The 22,170-nt window shown below is 45.4% G+C and overlaps 1 protein-coding gene and 2 non-coding genes across 3 annotated transcripts; 1 reads left to right on the top strand and 2 right to left on the bottom strand.

Annotated features, from left to right (window-relative positions):
• Positions 1-5,242: 5,242 nt before the first annotated feature.
• Positions 5,243-5,314, bottom strand: trnaa-ugc (transfer RNA alanine (anticodon UGC)). The gene has a single exon. It is a non-coding gene; the product is annotated as a tRNA-Ala (tRNA).
• A 4,143-nt stretch (positions 5,315-9,457) lies between these two features.
• On the top strand, positions 9,458-9,539 carry trnas-uga (transfer RNA serine (anticodon UGA)). The gene has a single exon. It is a non-coding gene; the product is annotated as a tRNA-Ser (tRNA).
• Positions 9,540-15,645: 6,106 nt separating this feature from the next.
• Positions 15,646-17,599, bottom strand: LOC147271972 (uncharacterized). Its single transcript, XM_086202782.1, has 2 exons — positions 17,576-17,599; positions 15,646-16,689 (listed from the first exon to the last, which is right to left on the bottom strand). The coding sequence occupies exons 1-2, from the start codon at positions 17,597-17,599 to the stop codon at positions 15,646-15,648; spliced, it is 1,068 nt and encodes a 355-aa protein (XP_086058908.1).
• Positions 17,600-22,170: the final 4,571 nt, after the last annotated feature.

A 22,170-nucleotide genomic window follows, 5' to 3' on the forward strand; every position in this document is an offset into this window, starting at 1 on the left:
CCCATTTGTAGCTACGCCACCCATTTGTAACTACGCCACCCATCTGACATTTGCGTGCAACCCTTTTATGTGCCGAAGGTTTACCTACACTTACATTTGACAAAGTCATTACAGTTCATCCTATTACTATTAACCTTTTCTTTTTCAATTACTATTGGAATGACACACAAAATATAGTCTTCATGTGTGTATACATGTATGCATACATATGTTTGTGTATAGTAAGACAATAGTGTCTGTGCATGTGCATATAATCAAGACAATAGTGTCTGTGCGTGTGTGTATAATCAAGACAATAGTGTCTGTGCGTGTGTGAAAAATCAAGACAAAAGTGTCTGTGCGTGTGTGTATAATCAAGACAATAGTGTCTGTGCGTGTGTATATAATCAAGACAATAGTGTCTGTGCGTGTGTATATAATCAAGACAATAGTGTCTGTGCGTGTGTATATAATCAAGACAATAGTGTCTGCGTGTATATAATCAAGACAATAGTGTCTGCGTGTATATAATCTAGACAATAGTGTCTGCGTGTATATAATCAAGACAATGGTGTCTGCGCGTGTGTGTATAATCAAGACAATGGTGTCTGCGCGTGTGTGTATAATCAAGACAATGGTGTCTGCGCGTGTGTGTATAATCAAGACAATAGTGTCTGTGCGTGTGTGTATAATCAAGACAATAGTGTCTGTGCGTGTGTGTATAATCAAGACAATAGTGTCTGTGCGTGTGTGTGTATAATCAAGACAATAGTGTCTGTGCGTGTGTGTATAATCAAGACAATAGTGTCTGCGTGTGTATATCATCAAGACAATAGTGTCTGCGTGTGTATATCATCAAGACAATAGTGTCTGCGTGTGTATATCAAGACAATAGTGTCTGCGTGTATATCATCAAGACAATAGTGTCTGTCTGTGTGTGTATAATCAAGACAATAGTGTCTGCTTGTGTATATAATCAAGACAATAGTGTCTCCTTGTGTATATCATCAAGACAATAGTGTCTGTGCGTGTGTGTATGTATATATGAACAATACAATAATGTATATATCTGTATATTCTAACACCTTCCTGTTTACTTCACAGATTTCCTACTCGTCCCTTGGTGGCCTGTAGCTCTGCTTTATAAGAAGAAACTCATCTACAAAATCAACACATACATACTTCATTTACTCACACAAGTTTTGCATACTTTATATACACTTTATATTTCCTCACTTAAACACAAACACACTACCTTTACAAACTGCCCATCTCTTACTGCCAAGGTAAGTTGCACTTCTTGCTTTTTACTTGACTCACTTCTAAAGTTCAAGTCTGTCCCATTTCTAAGTAAAACTGAGACGATATGGTCCCATGCTTTCCCTGTAAATGCTTACTTAATATACATTTCTCTTCTGGAGATGCCCAGTGCTAAGTCCCACGGCGTGCCCAGGCAACCAAAAGGAGGATGGCGGAGCAGCAGCCTCGGACTCCTCGACCACCCATCCCTGAGTTTGTTGCTCGTATGTATGAACTCTTCTTGAAAAACCTCCCTGCTGCCACTTTAACATGAGCCCCAGAAAGCCATGTCAGCTCTGCTTTCATATTCTTTTACACCATCCTCATCCACCTAGAGCGCGGTACCGGTCACCGCCATCGCGTGAGAAGATGGCCAGCTTCCCTCCTTACCAACCATTTCGTGAAGTTAGTTACTCCCGCACAGTCTCCTGACCAGAAGGTATTAATGTAACCCGAATCATTCCACATAAATGCATGCATCTATGCACTCATGCTTGCTGTCTGTTCTGAACGTGCTTTTGTGACCGATGGTCTTCGTCCTGGGAGACTCCCACCTGCGCGTCGACGGGTTTGTGAGTATGCCACAGGGTTGTCTTTCTTTCGGCTTCTTATCCGTTCCAGGTGGAGCCGCCGCTGACCTCAGGACCGAGGTCATGCATGCTACCCTCCCTTGGACCCCGGACTTGGTGTGTGTGGGTGCCCCCAGCAACAACCTCACAGCCAGCAGGACTATTGGTGAGGCAGCAGTGGACTTCAGTGCTCTCCTGACCAGTCAGCAGCCTCTGGCCAAAGGTGTGTGTCTGGTTGTCCTATACTCTTATGTCTCTCATCCTACACGGCCACATTTGCTACATATGTGATTCTTTACATTGACACATAACGTTTGCTTTATTTTTCCCCTCTCGGTGTTCGTGCTGGATTTCCCTCCATGTGTGATGTGATGCGATGTGATGTGATTCCCTCCCATCACACATCACATCACATCACTTCCGACATCACTGTAGCATTAAATTGAGTTCATTAGCAACTCTTACTACATGACTGTCAGCATCACTTTGAAGTTGTTCGAAACTCTTACTGCATGACTGTCAGCATCACTTTGAGGTTGTTCGAAACTCTTACTACATTACTAGTTTATTAGCAACTATCACTACATTACTGTTAGCATCATTTTGAGTTCATTAGCAATTCTTCCGACATCACTGTCGCAATATTTTGAGGTTCCTAGAAACTTTTACTACATTACTGTTAGCATCATTTTGAGTTCATTAGCAATTCTTCCGACATCACTGTCGCAATATTTTGAGGTTCCTAGAAACTTTTACTACATTACTGTCGCATTATTTTGAGGTTCGTAGCAACTCTTAGTTCATGACTGTCAGCATCACTTTGAGGTTGTTCGAAACTCTTACTACATTACTAGTTTATTAGCAACTATCACTACATTACTGTTAGCATCATCTTGAGTTCATTAGCAATTCTTACGACATCAGTTTGAGATCATTACCAATTCTTCTGACATCACTGTCGCATTATTTTGAGGTTCGAAGCAACTCTTACTACTTTACTGTAGCATTTTTTAAGGTTCGTAGCAACCATTACTACATGACTGTCAGCATCACTTTGAGGTTGTTCAAAACTCTTACTACATTACTGTCAGCATCACTGAGTTTATTAGCAACTATCACTACATTACTGTTAGCATCATTTTGAGGTTAGAAGCAACTCTTAGTACATGACTGTCAGCATCACTTTGAGGTTATTCGAAACTTTCACTCCATTACTGTTAGCATCATCTTGAGTTCATTAGCAATTGTTACGACATCACTGTCCCATCAGTTTGAGATCATTACCAATTCTTCTGACATCACGGTCGCATTATTTTGAGGTTCGAAGCAACTCTTACTACTTTACTGTTGCATTTTTTAAGGTTCGTACTGTGGCAAGGCGAGCGGTGGGGAACAGTTGCCAACAACGCCACCTGGGGGCTTTCACCCCAGGATATAAACAAAATTTCAAAATGACCAGGCTTCCACTTGAACAAAGGCACACAGTTCGAGAGATACAACAGGACAGGACCGTGATTTCCAATTATAAAAATACTTTTATTAGAAAAATAGTTTAAAATGAGCAACAGACTAAATGAATACCAATGGATATAATAAGGAGTGCAAGAGGAATTACCGAAAGGAAAAGGGGACAGGGCTGGGGCTTACCACGACAGTGGTAACGAAAAGGGGAGGGATCCAAAAAAACTACACTGCACCCGTGACACAGCAAACCAAAAAATAATCATGAATAAGGAACCACCACCAGGGGGACCGCTGCCGCACTGGGCCCTCCACACCTGTCAAAGAAAAGAACACCATCAAAAACATGAAATCAAGGCAACCCTCACACACGAACTAAATATCACAACCACAAATAACCCAACAGAAACTGTTTTAAATCCAAATGATCAAAATGGGGAGCAAAAGGCTATGATGATAATAATAATAATAATAATAAGGGTTCTAAACAATAAATCAAATGTAACCCACAAAAACTAACAGTAATAATTCAAAGAAAGAAATAACAAATAGAAAAGGAATAAACTCAAGTAATTAAGGAAATGTCTGCCCCTCTAAGTAAAACCAGTCTCCAAGGGGGATGGCTCAGCGCCGATGAGGGTCGGGATGCCCTCTCTTGGCCCACGTTGAGGCTCTTATAAAGGCCGTAGTGCACGGCTTTAACCGCCGTTACTGGGATCAGAGCCGTTATGAGCCGAATCAGCAAGAATCCAGACTGAGGAAGAAGAGGAGAAGAGGAAGAACCAAAACAGCAGCGAGGCTCACAGCAGCAATTGACGGCTGCACACTGCAAAATAAACAAGTTAACCTAATTAAAATGTGGATGAAGGGCATTACAGAATAACAAAAGCTAAGAATAAACATTTCCTACCGGAGAGCAGAATCGTGGCGTCAGACGAGGCAGGAGGAGGAAGCCCGCAGCCCAGACTACACAAACGATGGCCGGGAGAGGATAATCAGAACACCACAGACCATCGGCAGCTTGATATGAAAGGCAGACAACTACGCGTCTTACCCACAGAAAGCGCACCACGCACACACCGGCCCAAGGGAGACAGCCCAGCTCCCAGTAACACCACACCGCTGGACGGAGCAAAACTGGAGTAAACAGGGGGCCCATGACACTGAATAATGGAGCAGAGCAAGCATGCATACCTTTGTTTGTAACCGATCTGCTGACCAGCGAGACGCCACCACGCACGGCTGTCGGCTCCGTAAAGGAGGGAGAGGAAGTGGAAAGGACGGAGAAGGGTCGGACCAGGTCTATTTCTAGGTGACCACTCACTATCGTCTGCCACACTGCCCCTCACGGTGGGGAGTGTAGCGCTATCCTGCCACAACACACACACTCACACACACACACACACACACACACTGAGACATGCAGCAGCTCACAGTAACTGCCTCAGTCACACAGCAGATAGACTCCTTTCTATAACAAGATAAGCAGTAGAAATGGATGGAAGTGATGATGAACTGATGAACAGGTGATTTGTCCAAAAGTCAACATCAGATTCATTTCCAATCTGTGGAAGCAGTTTCATCTTGAGGTTCCAGGTAAGAACAGCCAGCTGTGGGCTGACACACATCTCTTCAGGAGCACTTCTATGCTCCAAACTTGCCAGGTTGAATTGTGTCTGTATTCTGAGGGCAGCAGGAGGACGGAGGAGTGAGGACACACACATTTGGAACCGAGAGCAGCTGTGTGTGGGATTTCCCCAGCAAAGATGAAACCAGCTCCTTCATGCTGGCTATGAAGGCTCACAGTCACACTGACCCAGCTACAAATACTTTGATATGCAACAGACTGGTTTCTCTTCTGGTAGTTTGTTATCAACTGTTGTCACATTTAATGATCAATTTAGCTGACAAGATGAAGGCTCCAAAGGACCAGCTGGAGATGCCGGGGATTGAACCCGGGGCCTCATACATGCAAAGCATGCGCTCTACCACTGAGCTACACCCCCTCTGTCAGAGTCACTGTTTAACTGATGCAGCAACACAAACACAGACACAACATTTTTATTCTTCATTTTAGGGATAAAAAGGAAGTCAGCCTGTGATCTCAAAGGCTCTGCGATCTCAGTAGTTTCACTGTGATGTCAGCCCACACAACCTTAGACCACAGAGGCAAGTCAGGCTCCAGGAAGCTGAGGCTGCTCCGTTCTCAGTCCAGTCCAGAGTGAAGGTTTCCCTCTCTGAAACTTTCCAATCCAGCCCAGATCCTCTCTGACTAGCAGGAGTCTTTGACCAGGAAATGAGAATTATATTGAACGTCTGCTCATCCTCAGAATGAAGTAAAAGTATTTGTGCTCCTAAAATAATGTACAGATGTTAAGATCAATTATTAACATTGATTGACAGCTCTAAACTGACCCATCATCACTATACAGTTGCAAACTGAGGACTGAAATATTTAGAAATCCACAGATGCTCATAACAACTGGTAGTACAAGTACACAGTAGAGACGACTGTAGGAAGTAGCAGTAGTGAGCCTTGAAGAAAATGCAGTAAAGACAGGAAGCCCCCATCACATTGTCAGTGTTTCAGTGACTGGCATTGTGAAGAGACTGAGACAAAGTCAGTTATGAATGGAGGGCTGAGTTGGAGCAGAGGGGTGCAGGATCCTGGGGGTGGACTGTCTTTAGGGGGCTGAGGTGTCTGGTGGTCTTGGTGGACCCTCTGCATCTCAAGCTGAGACAACAGAGTCCTGTGTTCTTGAGTCATTGTCTATAGTCTCTGTTGTTGGAGAGCTCAGTGTGGTCCCTTATGGTCTAGTGGCTAGGATTCGGCGCTTTCACCGCCGTGGCCCGGGTTTGATTCCTGGTCAGGGAATGAGTTATTTAGAGGTTGAGGGAGAGGTGATCAGGTGGTCCACATGATGGTGGAGGTGATGAACTGCGAATCCATCATGGCTCCACTCTCACCCCCATTGTAGTGTTCTTGGTTCACTCTGCCATGGCCCCATGTTGAAGGGTGACTGTCTCATTCAGGTTCAACCCTTTGTTAGACACTATTAAGTCACTGACTCCTGCAAGGACAAACTCTGTAAAGTATATCCATGGTGAGGCCTCCCTCAGGAACTAGAACACCAAAGATGAACTGCACTTCATCCGTCAAGCTCAGTTGTGTTGGTGTTCTATGAAGTACTGCCTTCAGAAAGGCACCAAGGATGTCTTGTTGGTCCTCACTGTCCAGGTAGACAGGCTCAGGAAGAGGATCACACAACTAAAATACAGTACAAATAAATACATCCATCCATCCATTGTCTTCCGCTTATTCCTACACATTAAGGGTCGCGGGGGGGCTGGAAACTATCCCAGCGTCAACGGGCGAGAGGCAGGGTTCACCCTGGACAGGTCGCCAGTCCATCGCAGGGCCAACACACAGAGACGAACAACCATTCACACTCACATTCATACCTACGGTCAATTTAGAGTAGTCAAAGTACAAATACATATTTATTTTTAAGAATCAATGTATTACAAGTACTTTCAGGAAAAAACTAACCAAAATGTTCTTAAAAAAACAAAACAAAAATGTTCTTAAAAAAACAAAACAAAAATGTTCTTTGCAAAAACCTCTTCACCGTGTGTGTACCGCACATCTGTAAAGTGAGTGTGTGAGACTGTGTGAGCGTAAGTGTGTAACAGTCAGTGAGCGTGACAAGAACTCCTGAAACGCTTCATCAAAGTGCTTTCAAATCTTCGTCAACTGCAACATCGTCCATTCAAACCTGACCTCATCGGTTTGGCATTGTGAAGTTTGTCACTTCAAATCTTCATTCAAGACAATTTCACCTTTCATGCGTGGACTTTGGGGGACAGTTGAAGTCCATCCAGATCCAAGAGAAGTTTTTGAAACACTTCAGAAGTGTAGCACAGTCGTGGGGGACATGCAAGGTTGAGGGCACCCATCAGTCCCATTAGCAGTGCACAGGCCTGGGCAGCATTCCTGCATGTAGGCAAAGTCAGAGTAGTCAAAATAGTACATCCAACTCTGTAGCGCCACCTAAGTAGAATACCAATGTTTGAGATCCTGCTTGTTCAGCATGAATGTTCCAGCAGTGGTCACCTACCTGTGTACTTTCCAATAGTCACCAGTCGCTCTTGGTGCCACCCCTGCTTGCACCAGTGTCTCCAACAGTGTCTCCAACAGTGTCTCCAACAGTGTCTCAGCAGCGCCCGTGATCTTAGCAGGACTGATGAGCCTGTGGTTCAGGAACAGGTCCTTTCTAATTGTGCAGATGAGGTTTCTGTTCCAAAGCCTGGATCGTATGTTTTCATGATCTCTTTCAAAATAGTCATCAGGTATTTCCTCCCCACGTGTGGTTGCTCTCATATGAATGCTTCATCACCAGTCATCAGTCCACTGTGTGTTCATGGCAGCATTGAGCAGCAGTCAGACAACAGTTCTTAGACGCTCCATGAGTTTGGCTGAAAGTTCCCGATCCATGAACCCGTCTTCATGATCCAGGTATGGTCCTGCACACCCTGAAGCTTCCTCTGGTGGAGATTCCAGCTTCCTGGCCTCCATCTCTGAATACACTCGCTGGCCCTCAGCTTGTTTTGTTCCATACAGTCAAAGAGAAGCAGAAATAACAACACCATTAAACAGAGGTCAAACAGCCAGAGCAGCTCAAAGGCAGGGTTGGGGTTCCTCACCCCTCCTCCCCTAAAACAGAAGGCACGTGGTCAATATGGGTGTTTGAAAGCAAAGGTCATGGGCTAGAAGTTTTAGTGGTTTACTCAATCAAATATTTATTTGTTAATGATATGATCATACAGAGAGGCTCACCGGACTTTTCCTCAACAAAAAAAGGTTTCAAATGTTGAAAAGCACTCTAGTAATTTATCATTGCATCAGTTAAAGACAACAATACATAAAGAAATTGCTTACCGTTGCAATCGGCCATTTTCCAAAAAACAAAGACTTCTCTCCTGGTGAAAAGAAAAGAAGAGTCGTACGGTCCTCTGAGGTCCTGTTGTGTCTTTTGGTCAGAAGCAAACAAAGTGTGTGCCAAGTCGGCTGTGATGAATCTCCCAGTAAACCAGGGGTTGGGTTCCCCACACCTTCCTCCCCTCAAACAGAAGGCCAGACGTGTGACTTGGAACACCAAACAGGACCAATGGTCTGTGTGAGGCTTGAGGGAGGACATGTCTGTCTTCTTGCAGTAGTTACTTTCCCTGGTGAGTAGTTACTTTCAGAGTGGAGGAACTCAGGTACTATCTCAGTTACATTTTGGCAGAAGTAACTAGTAACTATAACTACCTACTTTTGCAAAGTCCCGTGCCAGACACTGAACATGAGACACTTGCGGTCTCTTGGTGTGACAATCAGCCGCTCTGTGACAGCAGTGGAGACACCAGCAGACAGGGCGGAACCAACTGGAGCAGAGGAGGAGGAAGTAGCCCCACAAGAGCCCTCCCTCCCTCTCATTCTTTCTCTCTCTCTCTCTTTTGTCTTTTCTTCTTTCTATTTATTGGCCTTCTGCTGCCTGTCCTTTCCTGCTCTCGTTTAAAAACCAACCACAGCAGACGTCCGTTCCCATGATGAAAATTAATATAAAAGATAGATTTGTTTTCCTCTTAAGTTTAGAAGCATTTTCAGATTCATGAAAAGATCATCAATCAGTGTCGTATTTCAGACAGACTTCTGGTCCGTGAGGACGAGGAATCCAGGACAGATCCACAGAACTCCAACTGCCATCTTTGATGATTCCTTCTCAGTCTGTAGGGTGGAGAGATCCTCCTGAGTCAACGAGCCCTTTTAGGATCCACCTCCATTTATGGATGGAATTTATACAGCATCCACTCACCAGTGGAGTCTGATATTCAACAATAAAGATTCCCAAGTCACTGTCCAACACTGGCTGGAGCAGCAGAGCTGGCAAAATGTCATCTTTTCTGTCATTGTTTCAAAATGTCCTCACTAAGATGGTTATTAATTCCTCATTCTCAGCTGCTGCAGCCTTTAAAGAAAACCTTTGACTGGTGGCTCTAACAAAGATCAGATGTTGTCTCCTCTAGAACATCAAAATGATGATAATAAAGTTAAGAATAAAGATAATTTGGTGAATTTCAGTCTCCTACAAATGTGTGTGAATGTGGTTGTTGTGGCCGAGTGGTGAAGGCGATGGACTTGAAATCCATTGGGGTCTCCCTGCGTAGGTTCGAGTCCTGCCAACAACGTTCAACTGTTGATGGTCCATATCAGACCTCTTCCCCTGCTTTGTGCTCCAGTTGTCTCCTCATCAGGCACCACAGGATCCAGGAGTCAAAGCAAATCATGAGTGACTTTAAAAATGGCCATCAAACACAAAATAAAGCTTGAAATAAGTTTCAAATTTAATTTTATGTTGACATGTTTCATCCATTTCACCACCACACTGTCCTTCATCACAGCATTTAACATCAGGACTGCTCCCAGATCAGCTCCAAGATCAGAGATCAAAGACTGAAGCAGGAGATCAATGCTCAGAACCCCGAGATCAAAGACAGAATTCAGAGATCAAACACAGAATTCAGAGATCAAACACATAACCTATTGAGGCTACCCCCCCCCCCAACAGTTTCCATTTCAGTCAAATCAATTTTATTTTTTTAGTGCCAAATCACAACAAAAGTGATCTCATGACACTCTACAAGTAGAGCAGGTCCAGCACCTCAGTCCTTCCATCAGTTAACACCCAACAATTCTCCATCAGCAAGCACATCCTGCAACAGTAGTGACTAAAACCTTCTTTTAACAGGCAGGAATGTAGAGCAGATCCAGGATCAGTGGGGACTGATGTCTGCTTTGACCCCCTGGTGAAAGAATATGTCCTGTCTTGTCTCCTGTCTTCCTCCAGAAAGGTGGCAACCTGACAGCAAACAAACCCATCCTCTGAACTAGGACTCTCAGTTGAGGCTCCATCTGAAACCAAAGACTTTGGATGAATGACTATCAACCTCCATTCTTTGTTGGACTAAACATTCATTAGTTAGCAGTTAGCTAAGCTACCTGTGGTCAAACCTGCAGCTGATGGAACACAGTAAGAGCAGGCTAGCTAACATTCAGGTTTGATTTATGAATGGAAAGAACCAGAGACAAATAGTTTGACATCATCAATACAAAACCTGGTGCTTACAAAGGTGAGATGAACAATTTTAACAGTCAATCCCAAATTTAGGCCTGAAGTTAGAAAATAATATTAGCTAGTTAGCTAACGTTAGCGTGTTCTGCCCAAGTAGAAAACATGATTTGTTTATCTGGATGAAATAAAAATGGATGAAAACGTCCAGAACATCCCTCCCAAATCTGATTTCTTCAACTGAAAGAACTCTAACATTTCTAGATTCATTCCCTCCAGTAAGGTCTGATTTCCAGCTCTGCTCTCCCTCCACTACTGTTCAGTGTAGTATTTATTTTACTGACTACTTCATTGACAGGTGGTAAAAATGTCTGGTGTTTCCTGAACTTAACTGAGTGCTGCTCAGTAAAGTTGCCATGACTTGAGATTCTCTTCCTGCTGGGTCCATTTCAACATTGTTATCCTTCGTATCATTGGAGATAAAGTAGCAGTCAGGGCTGTACTTGATTAGTACTGCATATAGTACACATCAGTCACTGCCATGACACAGTGGAATGGTAGTTGAAGTACTGTTTAGCAGCAAGCTGAAAACTGTTGTGGTCTTTGACAGTTCTCTTGTTTCTGAATGAAAATCCTGTGAAGGAGAATCATGGAGACATCCTAAAAATGGCTGAGGTCTCTGAGCTGCAGCAGGTCTGAGCTGCTTTTGATGCCCAGATGATGAGGAGGCAGTGAATGTTGGGTTTGGTGGAGCTGGAAAAAGGCTGCAGGTGGGGAGGGGTCTGCTGGTGTCAGGACCTGAGTCGTTGGGTCACAGTCCAAATCCATCTTTGTCGTCATGACAGCTGGACTGCCACAACATTCTGAGGATGATAGTGGCCTGGGTCTGTCCCTGACTCAAGATGTTTTGTGTCTGACCTGAGCAACAGACTGCAACGTGGTAAGTACAGCCTAAAGATTTGCACAACAGAAGTCAATTGTCTCCCTCCTTTAATCCACTCTCAGGTATCCACTATACATTACAGGAGAGTTTGATGGCCTTCTGCTGGGTGACAGGGGTTCCCCATGCCAACGCAGGCTGCTGACCCCTTACCTGCACCCTGAACCAGGCCCCCAACAGAACTTCAACTGGGCTCACTGCAGGACCAGAGGTGGAGATGACCATAGGCCTGCTAAAAGCCCGTATGCAGTGCCTCTGTCACCTCAGGGTGTCCCCTGAGAGGGCCTGTGATATTCTTGTGGCATGTGTTCTTCATAACATTGCCACTATGAGAGGAGAGCAACACCCTGCCCTACAAATGGAAGAGCCTGATGACGACCCCATCCACCTGCCAGCTATCCAGGACAGCAGAGCCGTCAGAGACACCATATGTCAGAATCACTTTGGCATTTAATTAGCAATCATCCTCCCCACCACAGTCCAATAAAGGAACAATACACATTTCATTTGGTCTTCTTTATTTCCTAGCAATAAAAAAGCTCGTTCAGTTCACATTCCACTAGTTAACATTTTCACCTGGAGCCATGCACCCCCCTCTAACTTGGGCTCCAGTCGTTCTGTTTCCAGATCTGCTTTCCTAATCTGGCGGTCCAAGGACTGCATTTCTTTGTCACTTTTTTACATTTTTCTCAGCAGGTGGACTCTGTAAAGTTCCTTTACTGGTAACTGAGAACATGAGGATTAGACAGTTGGACATGAATCTGTTGACTGAACATCTCACTGTGTCAGTGTGTGCACTGGAGGTCGAGGGACCCTCCTGCCCAGCCATGCTCTGTTAAAGAGGACAAGACTGTCTTCATACTTCAGTGTAGGCTGATGTCTCTATATTCCACCAGAATGGTAAGAAATATGAATGGGAGAAGAATCAGGAATGTATCAAGATGTGACTTCTACAGGCCTTTCTGGGTCCCCCACTGTAAAGGCAGCAGACAGCGTTTGTCCATCCTCTTCGTCCTGGAGGAGAGATGTTTCAGTGACTTAAAATAACATTGAGAAAATCTTTACTGACAGTTACTGTGTCTGTTGTGGCACAAGGCAAATGGCACCAGCAGAACCTGTTGGGAAATAAAGTCATGGGTGCATATCTATATCTATATCTATATCTCTATATATCTATATATATATAGAGAGAGAGAGAGAGCCATATTACATTTTATGAAGGCACTGGTGTCTTGGGGGTTGGGTTCTAAGGATGAACTCCCTCAGCCACTGGCCTTCCTAAACTCTGGCTCCTGTGCCTGTTAGAGGTGGTGGTGCTGGACCACCACCCGTTTTACGGGCGTCTGCCTTCTTTCTGTTGTCACACATTGACCCGAGCAGCAAAGTTCCTCCACGCCATCTCTCTCTCTTTTGCAGCTGCAGCGGTGTTGCACTTCTTTTTAACGCGTGTTGGAACGCTTCACATGATCGCATCAAGATTTCCAACTCCACTGACGTGAAAAACAAAGCTCTCCTCTTCTCCGTCGCCATGGTGACTCGGTGCATCGGGGCTCCATTTATGCTGGCTTTTTAGAGTTGTCGTGATCGCGCTTTACCCCAGGTGGACCTACTCAGAGTTGATCAAACTGATTCAAATCCGCTGTTCTGAAACCAAAAACTCAGAGTTTTCTATCTCAGGGAAGATCAACTCAGAGATCAGGATGAAACTCAGGGTTTGATGAACCTGCTTTGTGAAACGGGCCCCTCAAGTCCCAGTCTTCAAGAGTTTCTCCTCAAACTGTCAACCTGCTGTGACTCATAGGACAGCCGACACACAAACATCTGTTAAAATGACTCATCATTTCAAATGCTTTTATTGTGAAGCCCTGGATGGAACACATTCCCATGAAAATGCTGCTTTTATTGTGAGGCTTGGCCTCCAAATCAGTCCACACATTCAACTCTGATGTCATCAGATCAGAAGGTGGCAGTGTTGTGTCTGTTTGTGTGTCTCTGGTTCCTCTGCCTGCCTCTGCTGTCTTCTTTCAGGTCTTCTTGATGGTCCGGCTTCTTCTCCTCCATCGAGGGGTTGCTCTCACAGAGTGGAAGCCTTGTAAACCTGGTGATTCCAAGATGGCTGCTGCGTTCATTCCTCGTTACTGTTATGGTGTTGATTCACTACACGCCCACATTGTTGTGCTGATTAGAGAAAAAGGTTATGTTTCCATCCAAGTGTCCTGCATAACTCTCAGCAAGTAACTTAACATAAGAGGTAACTTGGTTTGTAGAGTAGAAAATACTTGAAGTGGGAAAATACTTGAAGTGGGAAGACTGAGAATACTTCAATATGTGAGCCTGTGTACTTGAGCTTTGGCCTTGTTTCAGTGTCAGGAACCAATCAGAGCAGCCTCCTCCTGACTAAACAGCTCTACTCATCAAGCCCCTGACCCCAGACTCTTCTTGGTGAACTGATCAGAGATCAGATTAGTAGAGAAGCAGTGACACAAAGGGAAACTTCCTCATTCCCTGAACGCAGCTCCATCAAACAGAGCAATGCTAACTGTTCACCTGCAGTAGTGATGTCATCAGGACAGGAAGTTGATCAGACATGGGAACTTTGACTCAGATCAACCAGGGAGGGAGGAGTTCTCAGAGTTTGATTGTGCTGATGAATCATCAGAACTCTCCATCACGCCGTGGTCTCAGCGTTTGACCTGAAGTCCCAGGCTTCAAGGGTTCTCCCCAAACTCTCAGGGTGGGTCTGACCACATCTGAAGGAAGTCATTCCACCTGTGTTACACTCAATAACATGTCTCCCTACTACAGAGATCCCTGATTCTGAATTGAGTCATTGGAGGTGGACCTCATAGCAGATAAAACTGCAGGTTCACTACCAACAACTCCAGACTCCATTGCTCCTTAAAAAAAAGATCCTTAAACAACAGAGAACAGCTGTGTGGTAGAATTCCATCACCAGGCAACTAAACAAGAGGCAGACAAGTCTTCAAATGGATAAGAAGGTCCTCAGTAGAGCCAGAGCCTCCTATTATTCATCACTAACAGAGGAACAGAAAACAGTCCAGGTTTCTTTCCAGCACTGAGCTAAACTGACAGAGTCCTGACTCTGTAGACCCTGGATTCCTTCAGGTCTCAGTAGAGACGACTTTAGGAGCTTCTTTGAGGACAACATAGGAACTATTAGGATCAAATTAATCAGCTCCTGTCCTCAAGAGATTCTAATTGACCTGTAAACTCAGTCAACACAGAAACTGCTGTTGAACCAGATGTTTCTTTAGACCACTTTGATCAAATTAACAGTCCAGAACTTCATTCAATGATGACCTCATCAAAACCTTCAACCTGTCTCTTAGATTCAAGACCTTCTAGGCTGCTGGATGAAGTCTTTCCCTCTGTGAGTCGATTAGAGTTTGTACTCATTTATGATAAATCTTAGATCTAACCAAAATTTAAACATGGTGTTCCTCAAGGTTCAGTGCTGGGGCCGATACTCTTCATTTTATATATGCTTCCTTTAGGTCATGTTATTCAAAAACACTCCATCCATTTCCACTGTTACACAAATGATACCCAGTTTATTTCTCAATAAAGCTGGATGAAGGCCAACAGTTGTCTAAACTACAAGCATGCATTCCAGACATGAAGGCCTGGATGACTTATAACTTTTCACTGTTCAACTCTGATAAGACAGAAGTTCCTGTGCTTGGCCCCAAACCCTTCGAGACACATTATCTAGTGATGTCACTGCTCTATTGTGACTCTTTATTATCAGGCTGTACTAACAAGTGTTTGAAGACTCTGCAGCTGGTCCACAATGCAGCTGCATGCAAATTGACAGGAACTAAGAAGCAAGACCCCCAAGTCTTAACTTCGCTGCACTGGCCTCCAGTAAAATCCAGCGTGGAGTTTAAAATCCTTCTCCCCGCTTGTGAAGCTCTTCAAGGACAATTCCAGTGCAAAACAAACCTAATGTGTGTTCTTGTGTTATTATTTTGAAGAATTGCAGGGATGTATTTTTGCAGCATCCAAATGTAACCAAGTTTGTGCGCATACCGCAAATTAGCTCCCAACACAGGTTGAACTGAAAAGTCAAGCGGAATCTCATGTTTTTCATGATGTTTCTGGTCTTGCAGCAGGTATGTGGAGGGTGGGGAGCTGATCAGTCCTCCGAGTTGGAAGCACCTGGGCCCATTTTTGATTTACTGTTGTGTTTTAATAGTTAGATACATTCATTATTTGACTTTCAACCTGCTTCTCCCACTCTTTTCTCACAGCTTCAGTGCCATGTTTAGACAAATGGTTTCTCCCCAGTGTGCGTTCTTATGTGTTTTTTCAGATTTCCCTTGTCTGACCATCTTTTGCCACAAACTGAGCAGGGGAATGGTTTCTCCCCAGTGTGTGTTCTCATGTGTCTTTTCAGATGTCCCTGTTCTGAGAATATTTTGCCACAAACTGAGCAGGGGAACGGCTTCTCTCCAGTGTGCGTTCTCATGTGTCTTATCAGTGGTCCGTTTTCTGAGAATCTTTTGCCACAAACAGAGCAGGGAAATGGTTTCTCCCCAGTGTGGGTGCTCATGTGTCTTTTCAGTTGTCCCTTTATTGAGAATCTTTTAGCGCAAACTGAGCAGGGGAATGGCTTCTCCCCTGTGTGAGTTCTCATGTGCTTTTTCAGACATCCATTTTCTGAAAATCTCGTGCCACACACTGAGCAGGGAAACGGTTTCTCCCCAGTGTGTGTTCTCATGTGTGATTTAAGATGTCCCTGTTCTGAGAATCTTTTGCCACAAACTGAGCAGGGGAACGGCTTCTCTCCAGTGTGCGTTCTCATGTGTCTTATCAGTGGTCCGTTTTCTGAGAATCTTTTGCCACAAACAGAGCAGGGGAATGGTTTCTCCCCAGTGTGGGTGCTCATGTGTCTTTTCAGTTGTCCCTTTACCGAGAATCTTTTAGCGCAAACTGAGCAGGGGAATGGCTTCTCCCCTGTGTGAGTTCTCATGTGCTTTTTCAGATATCCATTTTCTGAAAATCTTTTGCCACAAACTGAGCAGGGGAACGGTTTCTCCCCAGTGTGAGTTCTAATGTGTCTGTTCAGACATCCCTTTTCTGAAAATCTTCTGCCACAAACTGAGCATGAGAATGGTTTCTCCCCAGTGTGTGTTCTCATGTGTCTTTTCAGATATCCCTTTTCTGAAAACCTTCCTCCACAAACTGAGCATGAGAATGGTTTCTCCCCAGTGTGTGTTCTCATGTGTACATCCAACTTCCTTCTGTTTCTAAAACCTTTACTGCATGCTGAGCACCTGAAGGGACGATCATCCTCACTGACTTCTGTCTGAGATTCAGAAGGACCAAAGGTCACGTTCCTGATGATCTCTGATTCTCTTTCAGTCTTTACTTTTTGCTCTTTTGAGCTGCAATGAGTCACTTCCTGTCCTGGGCTCAATTTCTGAAGCAAATTCTTCCTTGAGCCAAAGGGTTCCTTGTGCTCAGAGGAGGCTGTGTTATCAGGTCTGACCCAATCATCCTCACTGACTGCTGTCTCGGATTCAGAAGAGTCTGACATCTGGTCTTCAGTCTTAGGTTGTTCAAGTGGATCTGGATCTACCTTGCTGGCTGGTTCTGGTTCTGGTCCTCCACACTCTTCTCCATCAGCTTCTGTTTTCAGAGGATGAATTGGGCTGCTGCTCAGAGACTCTTCTTTCAAGTTCTCCTCAGTTAGACTCTGATGAAGCTGTGGGAACTGAGGTTTCTCTTTGTCCCCTTCACTCTTCACAGGGACCAGAGTGAAGGGGAACGTGGTGATATCAGCCTCCTGCTGCCCTTGAAGCTGCCCTCCCTCCTCACTGGTCCAGAGCTCCTCCCACTCCTCTTTAATGTGGGGGGGCTCTGGGTCCTGCAGCTCAGGGGGAACCTCTTCTTTAATCACCAGCAGCTGCTCCACATCTGCAGGACACAAACAGCAACATCAGAAATCTCTTCATTTTACTCTGAAACAGTGGAGCAACAGACAGAAACAGAAATCAACTCAATGAAAAGTGCCAGTCAGCAAACTGGGAACAGAAACACTGGCTTCAGATGCTTGGATCAACGTTGTGTCACCCAGGTCAAAGGTCATAGTTCCCATCATATCTGCCAGTTGATTCATCAGTAATTTCTAGAATGAGATCCTGCAGGAGAATGAGAGTTAAAGTGCTGTACAAAAGTATTTGCCCACTAACCAATTTCTGATATTTCTTGCACATTTGTAACGATCATCCATTTCAGATCCAGCAAACCTAAATATTATGCGAAGATAAAACACAAGAAAGTTATAAAGTTAGTTGTTATTTAATAAGGTAAAAAACATCTGAGCCTACAAAGGCCCATGTGAATAAGTGATTGCCCCCCTGCCTCTAACAGCTGGTTGAACCAACTTTTGCAGCAATAACTGCAGTCAAGCGTGAGCGATAAGAGGCGATGAGTCTTTCACATCGCTGTGGTGGGATTTTGGCCCACTGGGTTGCACTCAGAATGACGTTTCTCTTTCTCTCTCTCTCCCTTCAGAAAGTAACAGATGAGCCACAAACTGAATGTGGACCAGATTGACTGCAGAAGCTGAAGAATCCACTGGAAAAGGCAGCACTGAGAGGACAGGTTCACCTCCTCTCTTTCCCTCCGTGCCCTGTCATTGATGCGTCTCAGCATCTTCTACAATTCTACAATTCTACAATTTCATTTTCATTTACAGCAGACGCTTTTGTCCAAAGCGACGTACAACACAAGCAAGAATTTAGACCTAATTAAGGAAAAGTCCATAGGAAGCGCAAAAGTGCTTCAGTTGTGATTTGGTCACAGGTACTGCCATCTAGTGGCAGAAGAAGTGTCGCCCCCCCCCCCCCCTTTTTTAAAAAATATAATATAACAGACATACAACATCACACAACACAGTTAGTGCTACATAATCACTAAGGGCTGGGTCTTGGACCCTCTGACTTATTCTACCCCACAGGACAAAGAGGAGAAGAGTCAGGTTAAGTGCATCGGTGCACTCTGAACAATTGAGTCTTCAATTGTCTCTTGGGAGAGTTCCTTCTCTACTTTGTCATGGATCTGAACCCCCTACCATCAAACCATGTTCCATCAAAGAAAGAGGACTTTGGTCAACTTGGGCCATGAGAAGTCCAGAACAAATGACTTGGATATGGAGGTTTGTTAGAGTTTGCGGAGGGAAACAGGAGGCTGTTGTTGAGGAGTGGATTGGTGAGAAAGGAGAGTGGAGCTGTTCAGGTGCTCCAAACAAGAAGCTGAGAACAGGACAAGAAGACAAACAAGAGGTTTAACAACGCCAACCCTTCAGTTTGGTAAATATCGGCTACATTGAGAGCTCTTATAATTCTGACTTTATTTTGTAAGTTGATCTCAGAATTGGAACCAGAAATGTTTTTGTAGTTTTCTTTTTTAATTTGGCCCCGAGGGACTGCCACCTGCTCCTGGTCAGGGCTTTGGGGCCTCAGGGACCCTCAGAGTTCCACCAGCAGAAGCTCAAGCCCTGTTCAAACTACGCTACTTTTGTTAGCGACAGGCCCTGCTGTTCACACCGTCGACGCTCAATCAGGCTGCTGTTCACACGACAAGATTTGTCGGCGCACAGGAGCGTTCATTAATGCCTCAGCCTGATGGGGAGGGAAGTCACTGACGCCTAAAATCTTGCAGTGTGAACTGAGCTTTAGCCTTCATGTGGGACCAGGTTGGACCGGTCTGAGGGTGAAGGTCTGACAAAGTGCAATCCAATTACATGACAACAACAGTGATCCAGAGAACCACCTTACCCCCCCCCCCCCCCAAAACCACCACATCCTTTCCGGCCTCAAGCTTGATTTATGCTTCTGCGCCGTGGCGACGCCGTACCTACGCCGTCAACGCAGACCCCTACGCCGTAGCCCGACGTGCACCTCCAAAAAATCCTGACTACGCGTCGCGTCGACGCATAGTGACGTGAACGTCAACGGACTGTGATTGGTCCGCTCACATGACGTTTCCGGTTCAGCACAACAACACCGCTATTTTTTAAGTTTCTGTGGTGAGAGCAACACGCAAAAATAAAAATGGACCAAGCCGAAGAAAGAGTTATCGAGGAGGTTCGCAGGTATGACCACCTTTACAACTTCCATTGTTGTCTCTGTCTCTGACCCATGTGCTTTGACCGGAAGAAAACTAAGGAATTCGACAAGAGTCCCCCAAAACCATACGAAGATAAAGCCACACCCCTCTGGTGGCTTGGCGGTGAATTACAGAGCAACGCGTTCCCTCGACGCAGAACTATAAATGCACAATGACGACGTAGGGGCTACGGCGTCGCCACGATGCAGAAGCATAAATCAGGCTTCAGTCACCACCATGTGCCCCCTTCACATTCCTGTCTGCCCCCTTACAAATGCCTGTCTAGAACCGGCCCTGCTGCAGCTCCACTTCCTGGACTGAATGAGGGGCCCAGCAGGTCCCTGCGGGGACTCACCTGCTCTGTCCAGCCTGACTCGGGGCTTCAGCACGGCATCGAGCAGCAACCTCTGCCGGCGGTTCTCCCGCTCGTACTCCGCCACGGTTTCCTCCAGCAGAGCCACGATCTGCTCCGCGGCCGCCGCCAGCCGCTCGGTGAGCAGCGCTCTCAGCACCGGGACTCCAGCCGCTGAGTCTCCTTCTCCCAGCTGCAGCAGGAAGTCTTCAGCGGCGGCGAGGATCCGCTCCTGGACCGACACCCGCAGCAGCTGCACGGCGCACATGTTGAGGTTCTACCGGCGCCACTCAGCCTTCAGGAGACAATGACCGAGGCTGGGGCTTCACGGACTTCTCCTTCTTTCCTTGTTGTGTTCAAAGCTTCCCGCGTCTTCTTCTCGTTTTGTGAAGCGCGTATTGATGACGTATGTGGTGACGTCCAAAGCCTCGCCAGCCAGCAGTGACCACGTGACTGATTCAGGCCCTGCTTCTCCGGCAAGGCGTGAGATTCTAAATGTAAAGCAGTGAAACGCCGTGGTTTCCTCCCTCTGGTTCGCGCGTCTGTTGCAGCTTCGTTTCCATCACAGCTCTCTCAGCCCCATCAGCCATGTTGTTCATCATCGTGTTGGTTTTTGGAAATTGTACTAAAAGGACGGTTTGTTTGTTTGTTTGTTTGTTTTTTCTTTAAATGACCTGTGGCAGCACTTGGATGATGAAGTGGGGAGACTTGGAAGAAGTGGAACTCCAGCGAGTACATCAAGTACAGCGAGTACATCAAGTACATCAAGTACAGCGATACTAGCAGATACTGGACGGACTCAAGATCCTCTGGTGCACTGAAGAGCCAGCAGACTGCCTGTCCCAGCCTCTTCCTGCTGGCCACAGACTTCCTGTGCAGGCCGTCATCATCAGGGCCATGTGAGCGTGTGTTCTCCACGGCAGGAGAAATCGCTTCAAGAAACCCAACAGACTTGATTTGAAAACGTTGGAAAAACTTCTTTTTTAATAAAAATTTGTAAAAACAAAGCGTCCTCATTCCCATCACTTTCACTGAGACTTTCACATCATGGTCCCATTGTTCAAAGACATGGAACGATCCAGTATGAACGCAAAGACTTCAATGATCTCATTGTGTTCACGGGTCATCAAATCAGTGTCAGTTCAGTCTGTCAAGCCTGCAGGGAAGTTTACAGTCCAGCAGGTGTCAGTATTCAGTGACAGTAACACAGTGTCATGGCGTCCACAGGCTTCATGACGCCTCATCCACCCTTCACTCCTGTCTCGTCCTTGTGTGCTCACTCCAGCCCGTTGATCCACAGTTCCTGCCACAGCCTCTACCTTGTTAATGCAGCCGTGCCTGTCTTGTGTTCTTCAGCCTCTGAGAGTTTTTGAAAGTTTTATCCGATAGTCTAGATTTAGTGGATACGTTTGCAGCCGTTTGGTTTCTCTGCTCGGAGTACAAGAACATCAACGTCCCTTGCCGTGAACCCTGCTTCTGTCCTGAGTCTGAGCCTGGTCCTGTCAATCACAATGATCCAATTTTTGGAACTGACCATATTTTTCTTTCAAAAACAAAAGAAATCAAGAGAGCGATTCCTCAGTGATGGCATGAAAAGATCTTCCTCACAAACGTGGACGATACAAAGCTCTCTTCCTCTTCATCTCCAATTATTTGACCAAATTTGGCCGTCAAACTGAAGAGAAAACTCAGCCCTGTTGAACTCTGGCAGCTTTCCATTTACAAATAACACGTGTCCACGTGACAAAGTGTGTGAGCAGGAAGGAAGGGAGAAGGGGGGCTGAGAAAATAACAGCAGATCCCTGGATGGAGACCCCGTGCTCTTCTCTCCACCTCTCTTCCTCCCTGCTCTCTCCACCCCTCTTGAACAACACTGCAGGTGAACAGTTAGCATTGCTCTGTTTGATGAAGCTGCGTTCAGGAATGAGGAAGTTTCCCTTTGTGTCACTGCTTCTCTACTAATCTGATCTCTGATCAGTTCACCAAGAAGAGTCTGAGGTCAGGGGCTTGATGAGTAGAGCTGTTTAGTCAGGAGGAGGCTGCTCTGATTGGTTCCTGACACTGAAACAAGGCCAAAGCTCAAGTACACAGGCTCACATATTGAAGTATTCTCAGTCTTCCCACTTCAAGTATTTTCTCACTTCAAGTATTTTTTACTCTGCACACCAAGTTACCTCTTATGTTAAGTTACTTGCTGAGAGTTATGCAGGACACTTGGATGGAAACATAACCTTTTTCTCTAATCAGCACAACAATGTGGGCGTGTAGTGAATCAACACCATAACAGTAACGAGGAATGAACGCAGCAGCCATCTTGGAATC

The sequence above is a fragment of the Aulostomus chinensis genome, chromosome 1 (genome assembly GCF_037954235.1).
Source record: "Aulostomus chinensis isolate RoL2024-O1b breed Wild chromosome 1, RoL_Achi_v1.0, whole genome shotgun sequence".
NCBI lineage: Eukaryota > Metazoa > Chordata > Actinopteri > Syngnathiformes > Aulostomidae > Aulostomus > Aulostomus chinensis.

Coding starts and splice junctions, on each gene's coding strand:
- LOC147271972 (XM_086202782.1), bottom strand. CDS start 17,599: ATGTGCAAGAAATATCAGAAATTG. Junction 16,690..17,575: donor GCAAGAAATATCAGAAATTG/GTTAGTGGGCAA, acceptor TCTGAATCTCAG/ACAGAAGTCAGTGAGGATGA.